Source organism: Lissotriton helveticus, chromosome 2_1 (assembly GCF_964261635.1).
Source record: "Lissotriton helveticus chromosome 2_1, aLisHel1.1, whole genome shotgun sequence".
NCBI classification, from domain to species: domain Eukaryota; kingdom Metazoa; phylum Chordata; class Amphibia; order Caudata; family Salamandridae; genus Lissotriton; species Lissotriton helveticus.
Genome location: NC_136059.1, coordinates 1,174,442,850 through 1,174,458,907, shown reverse-complemented (window position 1 = coordinate 1,174,458,907; position 16,058 = coordinate 1,174,442,850). Strand labels below are relative to the sequence as shown.

At 41.2% G+C, this 16,058-nt stretch overlaps 1 protein-coding gene across 2 annotated transcripts in view; it reads right to left on the bottom strand.

Annotated features, from left to right (window-relative positions):
• LOC144818526 (serum albumin-like) overlaps positions 1-16,058 on the bottom strand; it is a 510,759-nt gene that overhangs the window by 24,977 nt on the left and 469,724 nt on the right. For both annotated transcript variants that reach the window (XM_078676035.1, XM_078676036.1), the window contains one exon: positions 15,923-16,001. In XM_078676035.1, the coding sequence (XP_078532161.1) occupies positions 15,933-16,001 (69 nt within the window). In that variant the 3' untranslated portion in view covers positions 15,923-15,932. The remainder of the gene's footprint in view (positions 1-15,922; positions 16,002-16,058) is intronic.

The window sequence follows — 16,058 nt, the reverse complement described above, 5'->3', positions numbered from 1 at the left end:
GAGCATCTGTTGTGTAGATGGTGTTATGTGGTTAATTAAGTATGGCTGCGGGACACACCTCTCGTATGTTGCAAGTACCATCCAGCCGTGTTTTTTCTTTGCTAATGTGGCTTTGTCGGCAATCCAAGATTCTAGTTTTGCCGCACCATTGGCGGCTTTTTTGAAGGTCGCAAAGGTGTGACCGGTGTTCCAGGCCTCTTGCATATTGAGATTTGACAGACCTTCTTCAAGTTTTGCTTTCCATGCGTCTTTTCCTTTTGTTTGTTTGTTTATTTCAATCCAGCAGAGACCCATCAGCGTGTCCTCTTGAGCTGCTCTTAATTTCCAGCACATTTTTAGTATTGCCGCTTGTCTGGCTTGGTGCTGATTTAATAGCCCAAATTCGAGGCGTACTTGTGCTTGTGAAGCGAACTTCGGAATTTGAAAGATGTATTTAAACAGCACTGACTGTTGGAGATTCAGAAAGTTTGCGTCTTTGCCTCTGAATAGTTCTGAGCCGTACGTGATCGATGGCAAAAACTTAGCTGCGATCACCTTCAACAGATGTAAATTGGAAGGACATTTCAGTTTTGTTTTTAGTAGATTTAAAGCAAAGCGTAATTTAATGGCCTGAGCTTTTCTGTGCAGTATTTGATCTTTTAATGTCCATCTTGCGTCGACCAGTACTCCCAGGTACTTGTAAGAGGGGCTTTGTTCTATCATGTTTCCCTCAATGTGCCATTTGAATTTTTGCCGCCCTGGCCGTGGTGCGAAGCAGACAATTTTTGTTTTATTATAATTAAATTTCAACCCGTGCGTACGGGTGAATTCGTGCAGCCTTGTGATGGAGCGTTGTAATCCCAAGGGGTTCTGGCTGTAAAGAACGATATCATCGGCATACTGCATACTCCTTATTTTGTACTGGGCTAACTTGGGGGGGTCGCTTTCGATCTCCGCAATGCTCTTGTCCAGATCCGCGGTGAAAATATTGAAGAGGGTAGGGGCCAAGACGCATCCCTGCTTGAGGCCGATTCGTGTGGGGATTTTTTCTGTTGTTCTGTCACCATTACCTATTTTGATCTTGACCCAGGTCGATGTGTATAAATTAATGATGGCCTGTAACAGCTTCGATGGTATGCCCCAGCTGTCCATCTTTTTCCACAAGGTCTCCCTTGGGACTGTGTCAAACGCCGCTTTTAGGTCGACAAAGCAGGTGTAGAGTTTTATTGATTTGGCCTTTGCGCTGTTGACAAGGAGGTTTAGCGCTAACAGGTTGCATGACGTGTTGGTTCCTGGCCTGAACCCCGTCTGCGTAATTGGAAGAATGTTGTTGGAGCTGACCCAGTCTTCCAGTTCTTTCAGGAGGTTGGATGCATATGCTTTGGCCTCTACGTCAATGAGCGCTATCAGCCTATAGTTCGCTGGGTCTGTTCGTGCGCCTGCTTTGTAAATTGGATGTAGGATACTCCCTCTCCATGAGGGGGGAATGCTTCCTGTTTGAAAAGCGTTGTTATACAATGGGGTAAGGTATTCAGCCCAAAACGCTTGGTCGTGTTTAAAGAGTCCATTTGGCAAGCCATTTGGGCCTGGTGCGCCTTGTGACCTCAATTTTTTTAGGATCGATTGCACTTGTCGTGACGTGATCCAATTTTCACCAAGGTTTTGATCCGCATCTTGTTTCTCATTTTTCTTATGTGTTGGATGGTCTACTTGGGAATTGGTCATTTGTGTTTGCTCTAAATGGTGGATCCAGTCTTCCTGTAGTATGGTTGTATCAAAGACGTGGGCTGCTCCATTTGCTAATTTATTGATTTCTGCCCAGAATTTCCGATTGTTGTTGGTTTTGCTGGCTTCTAGTAGTTGTAGCCAAATTTCAGTTTGATGGTTTGTCTTTGCTGACCAAATGTCTTTTTTGTATTTTTGCCTTAGATTGTGGATTTGTCGTTTGGTGTCTACACCCTTTATTGGATTTTTTACTTGCAGTTTTCTGATTTCTTGATTTAAGATCTTTTTTTTAGCCCTATTGAGCCCAGGAACCCCTGGTGTACTTCGTTAATTTTCCTTTTGTGAATCTGGGGTTGCTGGCCAAATCTGTTAGTTAGATTTGCAATCATGTTTTCCCAATTATCCTGATATGACAATGAGTTTTGCACGACCTCTTCTGCCTGCGCATTTTTCACAAATATCATAATTTCTTCGACGTTCTTCCCATTCCAAACTAGTCGCTTGAGATTGTAGGGACTCTGGATTTGGAGCAAGTCTTTGCATGCTGGAGCCCTAGTGTGTTGAAAGCTCAGCTCGATTGATTGTAGACTGTGGTCACTCTCCAATTTGTGGATTATTCTATAGTTGACAATTGTTTGGAGTACCTCGAGGTCCACTATGGTGTAGTCTAAAACAGCTTGAGCCTGTTTGGCAATTCTGGTCGGAGATACGGGCTGATCTTGTGAAAAGCGGCCGTTCAAATTAAGCATTCCCAGTTCCGCGAACATTAGGGCACATTGTTGACCGTATTTATCCTTTTTTAGATGGTTAGTTATTGTTGGGGGAATTGGTTTCCCATTCCGTTTGTTTCGTTGGAAATTATGTGCGTGATCCCTTTGTAGAAGGAACATGTTCAAATCCCCAGAAACTATCAGCCCCGACTGTGGGAAGGTGGATTGCAAGGATTTGACAAGTGCCTTCAAGGTCAGGATTTTTTCTAATTTCCTCCTAGATTCCGGGTGTATGTAGATGTTGCAGATAACCAGTGACCGAAGGTCTTGTGAGACCTGTGATCCTGGACTGGGAACAGGCTGAGGTTCGATTTTGATGCACTGGATCCATGTTTGTCCCGTGTCGATTGTTTCATAAGACCATGGGATGCTGGTATTCAGATACATCGATAGGCCTCCAGATGCTCTGCCTGCTGAGCCTTTTTTGATGGCATGTTGTTGAATTTCTTTGAAGCCATTGATATGTTTGGATGTAATTAGCCAGGTCTCTTGAAGTAATATAATATCAAATTGTTGTAAAAATCCTAGTAGATCTGCGTCGTTTGTTTTGGCCCCCAGCCCGTTGATGTTCCATGAGCATACCTTCAGGTTCGATTTTCATGCCTCATCAGTCATGGTGTCCGCGGGGCTTGATGTTGGGGGGAGAACTTTCCGGACCCAGATTGTGTCTCCTGACCAACCTTGGCGGATGACACGTAAGTTGGACCAGCCTCCCTTGATGCTTTCCGAGCTACCAACAGCCCCCCGCAATGTTCCTCTATCGGACGGTGGTCTTGGCACAACCAGCGTTGATAGCGGGCCCGGGTATCTTTCAATTTCAACTGGTCTAATTTCAATTCCCCATTTTGCGAACTCTTCTCTGTGGAGCCGAAATTCTTTGGCTTTCAGGGGGTCCTTCCATGTTGCCACTGTCATCTCTCTTCCATTTGAGTTTGGAATTGGTTTGAATTCAATACTTTCGATGTGGTTCGTGTTCAAGTGGCATAATGTTTCAATTGAGTTGATAAGTTTTAGAATGGCGCTCCGATTGAGAATATCATGGTTCCCCCTGGAGCTATAATGGGGAATGATTTCATGTACTAAGGCTCCTTCAGGGTAAGGGGAGTCTGTCTCTTCTCTCGATGGCAAATGCCTAGTTTGGATGTTATTTTTTTCGGTAGTTGCTTGGTTGCCTTGATATAAGATGTTAACCTGGGCTACTGGCGCAGTGCCAAAACCCAGCTGTGGTGGTCTAGGACGCTCTGGGTCTTCTGGACAGGCTCTTTGCTGCTGCGCCTTGGGCAAAGAGTTTTCTTTTTGTCCCGTGCCCAACTTTGTGAAGCAGTGCGAGATGCTTTTTTGTTCGACTTGTGACTTCGGCGCAGGTAAGTAGTCCGCCTGTTGAGTTTTTTTGTTTACTTGTGGTGACTTAAGATCGCTTTGGCTGCTAAGATGCATGTGTAATGTAACAGGCTGGTGCGGAGTTGGGGGTAGGGTGTCCTGCAAAATTTCCCCTTTGTCTTCCCGGTCCTTTTTGTTTGGCTCTTTGCCATTCAGTCCGTTTGGGGTTGTTCCTGGAGTCAGCGTTTGTTTTATATTGCCGGCTATTGGTGGCTCTAGGTCCTGGTCTTGATGCCTATTGGGCTCTTGGGCCTGGTACCTATTTGGCAATGCTGTTGCTTTTTTTCCTTGATGCTTATTTTGTCTAGCTTTCCTCAAACGTTTGCGTTCTCGTTTTGTTAAGGCGTTGGTTTGTTTTATTTGCCCATTTGGGGGTGACCCGGGCTCTTTTCTCCCTTTTTTTACTGGGTCATTGGTATCCGTAAATTGGAGTTGCATGTTTGTGGAAGTTGTTAGCTGAGCATTTACTGTGGTTTCTGTTGGGTTGCCTTCCGTAGGGACCGTAAATGAGCCCTCACTGGTCATTGTATCGCTGCTAGTTGTGCATAACCAGTGGTCAGGAGCCTTTTCTGCAGCGGTGGTTTCAATAATATTTTGATGCACATTGGTTTTGTTTTTTACTTCTGACAAAATTTCTGTGAGGATGGTCGGAAGAGTTTTGAGTTGATTCATTGTGTCAGTGCACTGGCATTCGTGGTACTTTGTCTGCGGGTCTTTCTGTACCCGTTCAATGAAGGAATTTAGGTCTAAAATCTTTCTGTCTATTCCCACTACATGAGATGCCAGAATTTGAAGAAGGTCAATCTGAAGCTCTAATTTTTCAGAGTGTTGAAGTAAAGCCGCTGATATGGTATACTGTCAAATCAAGGAAGCATTAGAAGTCAAGTTCAATCTGATGCCGAATGGCGACTAGGAAAGGTACATTTCTAATCAAGCATGACAGCAAGCTGGTGAAATGATGGATGAGTTTGTTGAGACACTTGATGTACTTTTAAAGTTTAGTGAATTTGATGATGAAGAAGCCATATGTCGCCAAGTCATCGATTGTTGTCTTTCAGGCTCTTTCGGAAGACACATGTTGAGAGAGACGTTAAATAAAGTACTAAGGGCTGCAAGGGTAGAGGAAAGAGTGAATCGGCAAGTCGCTAATATGGACGCTGGAACAGGGAAAAATGAATCAGTGTTGGTGATGAAAAGCAAGCAAAAACTAGATGCATGCTAGTCAGCACCTCCAAAGAAGAAAAAGCTGTGTTTTCGATATGGGTTTACATTTGCCCATGAAGGAAATTGTCCAGCCATAAGACAAATGTGCAAAAGTTACAATAAAGAACACCAATTCGTAATGGTTTGCAAAGCGAAAGAGAAACCTACTACGTCACAGCGAGAAGAGAAAATGGATGCCAGAAGGTTCCAGAAACATTCTCGCCATGCCCACACAGCCACAAAGCGGCATCAGGTATGACACGTAGAAACCAAACAAGGTTGATCCTCTTCGCGTTCATCCTACAAAGGCTCCTCAAAGTCATTATAGAATGCCAGTGAAGAAGATGGATTTGCGATAATAGCATCAAACAAGGAGCGACAGACACATTTAGGTTTGGTTGCTTGCAAAGCGCAACAAAAGACAAAGGCAAACCACCACACAAAACAACAGATTTCATTAGGACATTGCCTGTCCACTCAATTTTGCTACTGCTGCTGATATTGGACTGATATCTCTTGGTGACAACCACCACACTCATTCTGAAGTTGTGAGTACGTTTTCTTTGTGATTTCATGGCCTAGGCAGGCTCAAGACAATGAAAGTGTGACTTCACATCAATGAGGATGTTCGCCCTGTTACACAGCAACACCGTAGAGTAATCTTCCACTTGCAAGCAGCTGTTGTGAAAGAACTAGAAATGCTGTTGAAACATGACATCATTGAGCGCTCCACCGGTCCTGCGTCATGGGTTTCCTGTTGTCAAAAAAGGACAGTAGTGGTGCAGTGCGCATCTGTGCTGATATGCATCAGTCCAACAAAGCAATCGAGAGAGACGATATCCTGGTCGGATGTACGTTGTTACAACGCATGCTTTTACTACGCATGCCTTTACAATGCAGGTTTTTCAACGCAAGTTGTTACAACGACTTGCGTTGGGGGGTGCTGGATAGTGAATAGTTTAATTTACTATTCCAACTCCAGTCCCCGTGGATAGTAGGGAAGGTGTTGGATAGTAAATTAAAATATTACCTATCCTAGAGCGTCCCCCAGCGCAATTCGTTGTAATAACTTGCGTTGAAAACCCTGCGTTGTAAAGGCACTGCGTGGTAAAAGTTGCGTCGTAAAGGATGTTTCCCATCCTGGTCCACACATAGCAGACATGATCATGCAACTAAATGGTCCAAAGTCTTCTGCCGTCTTGACCCAAACAAAGGATATCATCAATGCAAGTTGGAAGAAAACACAGGTACATCATTACTTTTAGGACTCATGTTGGTTTGGTCAAATACAAGTGGTTGTTTTGGTGTGTTGTCAGCTGCAGAAATATTTCCAGATGTCATTCGTCAAATAATTCAACCTGTCACACATGCTTTGAATTAAAGTGATGACATACTGGTATTTGGGGTGACAAAAAAGGAGAATAACAAAGCTTTTACGCACATTCCTGATTCAGGTCTTACTCTAAATGCAGTAAAGTGTGAGTTTCACAAGACCAAACTCAAGTTCTGTGGGCACATATTCTCTGATGAGGGAATGACTCCTGCCCCAGATAAAGTGCAAGCCCCTATAAAATGTCACTGGCTGAGACCCTTTTTAGGCATGGCCAGTTATTGCTCAAGGTACATTTGTGACTTTGCTATAGTGAATGCCCCATTGAGAGACTTGACAAAATGAATGTCCCCTTCCAGTAGTCTGCTAAATGTAATCAAAGGTTCAAAACAATAAAACGTGAGATTGAAAATGCAATCGAGATGGCCTTTTTTTACCTTAAGCTACATACTGAGATCACAGTCGATGTAAGCCCAGTGGGGCTGGGGGAAATCCTTTTGCAACATACTGGTCATCCGAATGCTCAAAGACACATTGGCCTATGCCAATCGAAGCCGATCTGACACAGAATGTGCCTATACGCAGCCGGAGAAGAAGAGTCTGGCGGTAGTGTGGGCCTGTGAACATTTTCATGTGTTTCTATACGGAAAATATTTCACTATCATTAAAGACCACCAAGCGCTGCTCACTATTTTTAGAAAGCCAAGATGCTTCTGCATTAAGAGGTGGGGCTAGCAACTGCAAGAGTATGACTATGCAATTGTGCACAAGCCGGGTAAAGATCAGAACCCTGCTGATTACTTTTTACGAGTACCATTGCAGTGGAACAGATCGACAGCTAAAATGGCTGAGGAGTACATTAACTTCATTGTGAGGTCTAGCATGCCAGCAGCTCTATCCATTGAACAGATCATTGCAGCTACTAATTCTGATAAGAGCGTGCTTATCCACAAAAACATCATTTCAAATAAATTTTGGAAGACACATATTCAGCCTTTTGCTGATGAAGTTGAATTTGAATATTTTAAAAATGTACAGGATGAACTGTCCGTTACCAAGGAAGGTGCTGTATTGAGAGGCTTAAGAATTATAATACCTGAGACCCTAAGACAGGAAGTGTTTGAACCAGCTCATGAAGGACATTTTGGCATTGTAGCCACCAAGAGAGCCCTAAGAGACCGAGTGTGGTGTCCGCCCCTAGATGAGCGAGTGGAGAGGTAACCAAAGGAGTGCCATCTTTGCAATTGGGTGTCCCCCAAAGTGACGCAGCACCCATTGACAATGTCTGACCTTCCTGCACATGCAAGAGAAAGAGTTGCAGCTGATTTCTGTAGGTCTTTAGAAAACTGACATCATCTCATGGTTGTCATTGATGAGTATTCAAGTTTTCCTTAAGTAGAGGTGTTATAGTCACCCATGACAAGGTCATCGAGCAGATGGATTACATTTTTGCAGCATGGGATATCCCGGCCATTCTTTAATCTGGCAATGGTCCACTATTCAAAAGGAAAGAGTTCAAGGACTTTCTAGTAAAACTAAATGTAAAGCATCAAAAGAGCACACCTCTGTGGTCTCAAGCTACTGGTGTTATGGAGTGATTCATGGATAACCTCAAAAGGGTAATTCAAAGAGTATCAATAGAGGGAATAGAGCTAAACCAGGCCTGGGCCAAGCTTTCCCTGTCTATCATTCTGCTCCAAAACTGTTGGGAGTCTTGCCACCTTGCTATTTGGGAGTGCTATTGGAAATAAACAGTCCCAATGGACAGTAGACGATCCTTGAATGCAGACAAGGTTTGTTTCACGGACACTTCTCGGAAGTGCCAAATGAAAACATATGCTGTTCATCATTGGAAAGCTCAGGAAACAGTCTTTGGTGAAGGTGACCGGGTCCTGGTGAAGCAGAAAGTAAAGCAGAAAACAGACACACCATTTTCTGTAAATCCTTTGAGGGTTGTGACATGCAAGAGACATATGGTGATGTAGTGTTGTGACACTATGTGGGCTTGGACCCTTGCAGTCTGGGCGGACTCAATAAGGAATTGCATAACTTGCTGGAAGGTGTTAAGGTGTAGTTATTAGCAGTTATGGCATAATGAGAGTGCAGTCTGTGACTGTATGCTGAAGCATAAAGATGTATAATCCAGAGCTCTTTGTGTGGCATGTTTGCATGCTCCTGGGCTTGGGAGGATACTACAGTGGGTAAATGTGATTTACTGCGACGGAAATTGTGCCACTGTATTGGAATTTTCATATGAGCAAATCTGGATTTTGGGGGGTGGAATTTCCAGGTCACCACCTGTGTTAATAAGCAACTACAAACTCAGAGGATTGTGCACATGTAATACCTTTAAGCATCTAGCTACTAACCAATGGGAGTCAGAACACCTAATAATGTATAGTAGTTTAGGCAAAACCGTTTTTCTATAGGGAACATTTCCCCATGAAGATACAATAGAAATTGTTTGAAATTGCCAATGCACTTTTGTGTTCCATTTCCATTTGTGAAAATACAGTCCTGTTACAGATCCATGTGCATAAACTATTATGCTTGTGAGTCTGCCTGAGTATCTACAACTGTCACTGATTCCCTAGAGAACTCCTTAAATTATTTCTGAATCCCATACAAGTTAAAAGTGTGCTCAAGCCTGTTTGTTAGCCTACAGGTTTAGTTTCCACAATTTAGGCTGAGAAATTTGTGAATTGGCCTTTGACAGTATAATTCCTTGGCTGTGCCACTGGAGTTATACTCTTAAAATAAAGATTTAGCAATGTGATCAACTTAGCCAGAAGTCATGGAATTTTCTTCTGCAGCAAGAGAATGTGATACATAAGGGAAATATCTAGATGTGGTCTATAAGCAATATCACTGAGTATATGCAGTATTGTGAATCACAAAGACCTAAGTGGTGTGATTCATACATATACCATCAGGGATTCCAAGTGCAATTGAAAGCCATTATCTCACTTCAGCCACAAAATCCAGAAAGTACTATTTGTGTATGATTGTACTCTAGATTCTCATCTTTGTGAAAACCTCAGTGTTGAAAACGATGTAATCGGTATCCAAATTCTTCACCACGACCTGTAGACTAGTTTTAAGCAAACACATCTGGGGTAGGAGTACGACTGATTGTGCAACTCTGCCTTTGGTCATATGACGATTTGGTGTCTGGTGGAGGAGGTATTTATTGTTGAATATTGACTGAGTGGGGGGCTGCCTCCTCCTACTCTCCCCCTTGAGCTCCTTTTGTTTGTTAAAGTGGTTTGAAATGCAGCCAATGTTGATAGTTCCATCTCGGGCCCTTTCACATTTGAAGGTTTGGCTGTTAAAGCTTGCTCGCTGTAGAAACGTTTCAAGGTCTCACAGGTCCTATAGCTTTCCTAATCATGCGATTTTAAAATATTATTGGCCAGATTCATGGCAACCGATGCAACTTGCAACAGGAGTAAGTTACAACAGTACTTCGTAGTAAATTATTCCACTTTGTTTAATTTGCAGGACTTTTCATTGACGCATGTTTCACATATGCAATTCCTAGTCACCAGACATAAGTGACTGGAATTTATAAAAAGCAACGTTCACACCTAGTCTGCTAACCCTATCAATATGTACTCTATGTATTTCATACGTGAAAACTGGGTAAATGTTTAAAACACTTTCTCCTGTGTCTTTCAGGTATAACTTACATGTAGGTAATGTATCAACAAATATTTATGACTCATTGCTAACTTCAGACTGAAATATTATCTGTGCAATATAATACACAGAACATACATAATGCCTAAGAAAATTGGTCAAATATATCCAAGAGCCAACCACTACTGCCCTAGGTGTGGAAAGATGATTTGTACTAAATGGTATGGGCAGGCCCACAATCACACAACTGTCCAAGTAAAGGAGGAACATTAATTTTATTAAAACAAAATGTTTATTTTTTTCATGTAACAAAAAAAGAAAAGACATTGGTTGCCAGGACTTAGTACATCAGAAACAGACAATGATCTTTGCACCATGGTAGTGAAGAGGACCACATGACCAGGACATAGCACATCAGAACCAGACACTGATCTATACCTATTAGTACAGAGTAAAGCAAGTTAAATATGTGAACATCTTTCAAACTTGTGCAGCCCAAATATATAACAAATTTCTTTAGCTAGCAACTAGCAAACAACAACACCCAACACCACCACCTTTAGTTACCCCTTACCAAGCTGTCATTTATAGAGTTCCATAATACTCTGCGAAGCTGAGCTCCCCACTGTAGTTCCAAATCCCATCCAAATACTCCCCTGCAAACTCAATCACATCCACCCTCTGAATCCTCCTGTAAAAGCTGGGAGCTGTCCAAAGTATATGAGCCAACATCCAGAGCCCATAAGTAATCTACTATGGGGCCTATTACAATGTCGGGACCGACCGACCACCTGATTACGATGCGACCGAACACTGTTCAGTCGCATCCATCCATTTCTGTCAGGGAGCTTGTGTTATGGCTGTTAACCCGCCATAATACAGGTTTCTATAAAGAAATGGGTGTGTGTGTAAAACCCTGCACTGTGTGGCAGGCCCCATGGGGTAACACCATAGGTACCCCCTCAGCCACCAACCGTAGGCATATGAAGCAAGGGAGCCCTGCTAAGGACCCCTACATTCGCTTTCTGACAACCTTTCTGTGTGGGAAAGGCTGTGGGAAACCAATATTGTAATCCCGACAGCAGAAACACCATCCATAGGTGATTACAATGAGCTCCGACCGGCTGGAAGACTCCGATAGCCAGTAGGAACCATGTCGGAATGACCGGACAGTTTACGCCCCGACCACCGACATCGTAATTCACAGGTCAGATCACAAACTGACCCTGTTGGTCAGAAAGCTTCAGATCGCGGTCAGAATGCTTCCAACTAGCAGTTGGAGGCTTTCCAACTGACATCTTAATCAGCCCCTAAATGTTCCCATGAAGTAATGGAGGGACATAGCTTAATTATTGGAGGCAGTTACTGGGAAAAAATAAAATGCCCCTGAAAAGATGCACTTTCGGCCTCACAGATAGATCTAGTCGAATGACAGTAAGCACACATTTACTCACCTATGCATGTACTAGCTACAAGAAACATAGCTATAACTTGGAATTCAACATATTCATCAACAGTAGAGGTTGTGAAAACACCTGTAATATTTGGAGGGTCTGAAGGATAGGATACTAGAGGTAGAGAGCAGGAAGAGAAATGTAAATAGATAGGAATAACTGAGGTGGGAAAAATAGTAATGGAGGTAGAAAATAGAAACAATAAAAGACTCCTCTCTAGATTTATACACTATAATAATCATGTTCAGGTGCATGTATTCAATATACAACACTGACTCCAACATCAGGCAAATCAGTCTCCTGAAAAAGGACAGAAAGCGAGAGGCACAAATATCATATAAGATGCAAATTTCCTTGGTTCACTCTCTTTCCTCCACTGGTAATATGAATGCCTATAGTTTCATCATACACAGCAACAAAAACTGTAGGTACATATTTACTGCCTTCCCCAGAATTGAAGACATTTAATGAATGTTCACAGCTGCTGTGACTCAAATTCATTTGTATGGGGCTTATTCATGAACTGCATTTTATGTTATGTTTAGTAGTACCAAAATAGCACTACTAAATTTCACAAGCCTACAAGTGTAAATATCCATCTATCCTATCCTTTTATGGGGAAACACTCACACATGTAAGTTTATAACTTTGTAGGAAATCTGTGAGGGACCATGGGGAGTAGCTTGACAAAGGGGCTTACTACTAAATGTGAGGGGTTTAGGGAGAGACATGAACTTACCACAAAAGAGTGAGTCAGTTGCTATTCACAAACGTCACTTCTAAAGTTACTACAGCCAAAAAGGACCCAGAACAGTAGTAAATGTACTCCAGCTTAGAGCTAGAATAAGTCCAGCACCATACTTTTCAACCGCAGATACTGTAACACCCTTGCATAGAAAATATTGGAGGTTGTGACTCCAATAAAAGAACTAATGTTAATTTAAAATCACTCATTTTGCATAGTTAAAAATATTAATAACTTGAATGTTTAGATAGTATCTAAATATAAAAAAATTAAATAATCTTTTTGAATCCAAACATTATAGTAAAAATTATCAATACATAAACATTTTTATTGTTTTTCTAGGTAATTTAAAAAAAAATTAAATTTCAAAAAATAATTGTAATTACATTTTTCTCAAGTTCAATAAACTTTTTTACTTTCTCCAATAATTTACCATATGGGAGATGTCCACCACTGTGGTGGAGATCTCCCAATGTGTAGATCTCCCTATTGTAAAGTATAGAGAACATGTTAAAAATTTATTACACATGAAAAAAATGCTAACAATATGTTTTTGTTAAGTATTCTTGTCAATTAATTTTATATATTTATATCAAATGTAGAACACAATAAAAATGCTTCACAACTAGTAACTACGTTTTGAATTAAGTATTTAATGAATTTAAATATATTAAATTAAATTAGTCTTATTTTATTAAGAATGTATTAACAGAAAACCCATCTAAAGTAACCTTTTTATGTATTACAGTGATAAAGAATGTGTGTATTGTACTCATTTAAATGATTTACTTATTTTGTTACAAATTCAACTAAAACGTATTTTAAAACTGAAAAAGGTTAATCAAATATTTAATCTTAAAATAATATTTCTCATATACTTTTTTTTTTTTAGAGTTTTATATAGCACTTGCAAGACCCAAGGGTATCAGAACGCTTTACATGAACAAGATAATACACACATTAATTGTAGTATGAGGACAGCTAAATCAAATTAAGTCAACACCAGTGGTTGTCCAAGCGGAGGTAATAATAATAGGACGATTGATGACTGAGTAGGTGGGTTGTTTTTTGAGGATGAGATGCTCTGCTGTCTCTTGAAGATCAAGAAGGAGGGGTTCGTCCTGATGTGTACTTGTATGGAGTTCCAGATTTTAGGGGCATTGCTCGAGAAGGAACATGCCAGAGTTTTTTGTTTGTGGGCTTTAGGTGAAATGAGTAGTAGGGTGGAAGAGCTTCTTAGGTTTCTCATTTGACTTGCCTTTTCGAGTTTTATGGCAAGGTAACCTGGTATCCTGGTGTAAATGGCTTTGTGCATGACACGCAGTTCTGAACCTGGATTGAGCTTTAATTGGGAGCCACTTTTCAGGGGAGTTGTAGTGCAATGTTATATATGTGTTTAAAATGTTGAAATAATTTAATTTAATTTTGTATTATTTCCTATGGCCTTTTATTTTAAGTCTCTGCTTTCAATATTTTATATGGGAGGGTGTTGCAGTGTCAATGGTTGGCTATGTGTGGTGCTGGACTTACTACTGCTCATTTCCTGCAGTTGGTACTTACACTCATACATTCGTCTCAATTCCCTATTTCAGAGGATGGAGAAGTGTAAGTTTATACTTTTGAATACCTTTATACTCTGATTTTGTGAATAGCCCTAAATAGTAAAGTTATTCAATAGTATGGGTAAAATTATACCTGTAAATTACTCACAAGTGTAAGTTGCCTTTTTAAATAGCCCCGTAAGTTTGTCTCCTGGTAAATACCTTCAGGAGTCACATGTAATGCTCATTCACATGCACCAATTCCTTTCCTTACATTAACTTTGACCCTTTCCATCCTCCTCCGTGCTTCTCACTGTAGTGTTGTTCGGACACTGCTATCTCTCCTGGCTGCCCATTATCATCTTTCAGTGGACTGGCAGCACCTTCATCAGCTGGATTGGAAGTCGGAACAAATCTTTCAAGGCTGCCCTTGAAATTGATGCATGGGTAAAATGGTCACTGTGGCAACAATGCAAGTAAAGATATAAATAGACTCTTTCTCACCCTTCCTGGCACTGGTGGCAGGGATATTTATGAGAAGGGGCCAGCAGTGTATGAACCACACCTTTATTACCAAACAAACCCTGACAACAAACAGCTCATACTGCAACAACTGCAGCAAAGGGAACGGGAGTCACTGGACAGCTGCCATGCACAACTCATACAATTAGCTAGCATGTGTACAGGTGAAGAACAGGTGATAGAGAAAAGGGATCAAATGATCAAAAGTTGCAGATTATTTGCCCTCTGTAGACTATTCTTCATGAGCAACGCATGAGCACCAAGGCCATCCTCACTCTACTGTTACAGACATGTGCCTCCAAGAGGAAGATGTCGCTGACACAATCACCATTTGAAGCAGAGCTCGCAAATGTCTCGGATTCCCATGTGGAGAGCATTGACGAGACAGGAGAATTAAAGATCTCAAAAAGTAATTCAAAAAGACGTGAAAGGTAATGGGTGCCACCAAGAATATGTAGAATGCCCAAATGAGGACCATCCTCCTGAGATGTTCCTTACTGAATAAAGAATGCTATGGCTGTGGAAGGCCAAACCACTTCACCAAAGCATGTTGCAGCACAATGTATGAATTGACAGGCCCAAGGTGTTTCACCTCCACCTAGAAGGTGCATGAGGCAACTACTAAAAACAACCAGTGAATCTAAACTCCTTGGCAGTCTATATTCTCTATAGATAAGGAGAAAGAAAAATAAATATTTGTGCTCAGGAACCTCAAACAGAAATGCAAAGCAAGGGTCCAGTGGTTGAAGGTTGTCATCCTAATAACATATTGGTGTGGGAAAATGTAATGAAACACCAATAGTTCCTGGAGATAAAAATCCTCTGCAAGCTTGTGCAATAATGAGGAGTCAAACTTTACCTCCTAGCCAAAAAAAATCTAAAAAACCATAACTCATGAGAGTGACAGAGTCAAGGTAAAGTTTAGTACCTAGCCAGGCAGAAGGTACATTTCGATTCTGAGAGTTACAGTCAGCCAAAGTGTGATTACAATGCAAATCCCACTTCACACACGTAAACTATAACAAGGTTAGGTTAACAGTCCATAAAAGACATCCCAGGTCATGACCCTATATAATGCAAAATAGCAATGATCCTGCATTTTGAGGAGGAGTATTTGGTTCTACCTTCCACAGAGATGGGGGATATTGGTGCTCATCAGGGGGTATCAGGGTCTCCCATACCCATGTCCAGGAAGAGTCAGGGAGACAAGCTATTACCCTTGAGAATCTCACCCAAAATTGGACCGACTAAAAATCTAATTCTGAGTCGTGGTCCCTCACCTCCTACTGATATTGTAAGAAATAAAGATCACAGCATCTTTAAAGGTCAGAACTAGCCTCCTTTGAATTAATAACATACCTATGAAAATGAGTCTTTCCACTTTGCCCACTGCTGGTTATGAAGGGTGGCATGTACTATGAGGTCAGAGTTATTTCTTTGCATATTAATCTGTAAACATCTTACGAAAGGAAATCATTTTTTTACTTTTGGCAGCCTATCACACAAAATATGGCCCAGACACTTTGCCAGGGACAATTAACCAAACAACAAGATAGCAAAGGAGAAACATTAAATTCAACTATTCATATGTCCATGCAGAACATAATACATTGTAGTTATTAAGAGAACTTTACCTTTAATCAACTATACAGCATCTTGAACCGAACCTTTACTCTCAAAAATACGTTGACACATCTCTATCAGTTTAGGTTCCTGGAAATGGTAGATAAGAGTTGTGAGAAATGAAATCCTTCATAAAAATGCTTGTTT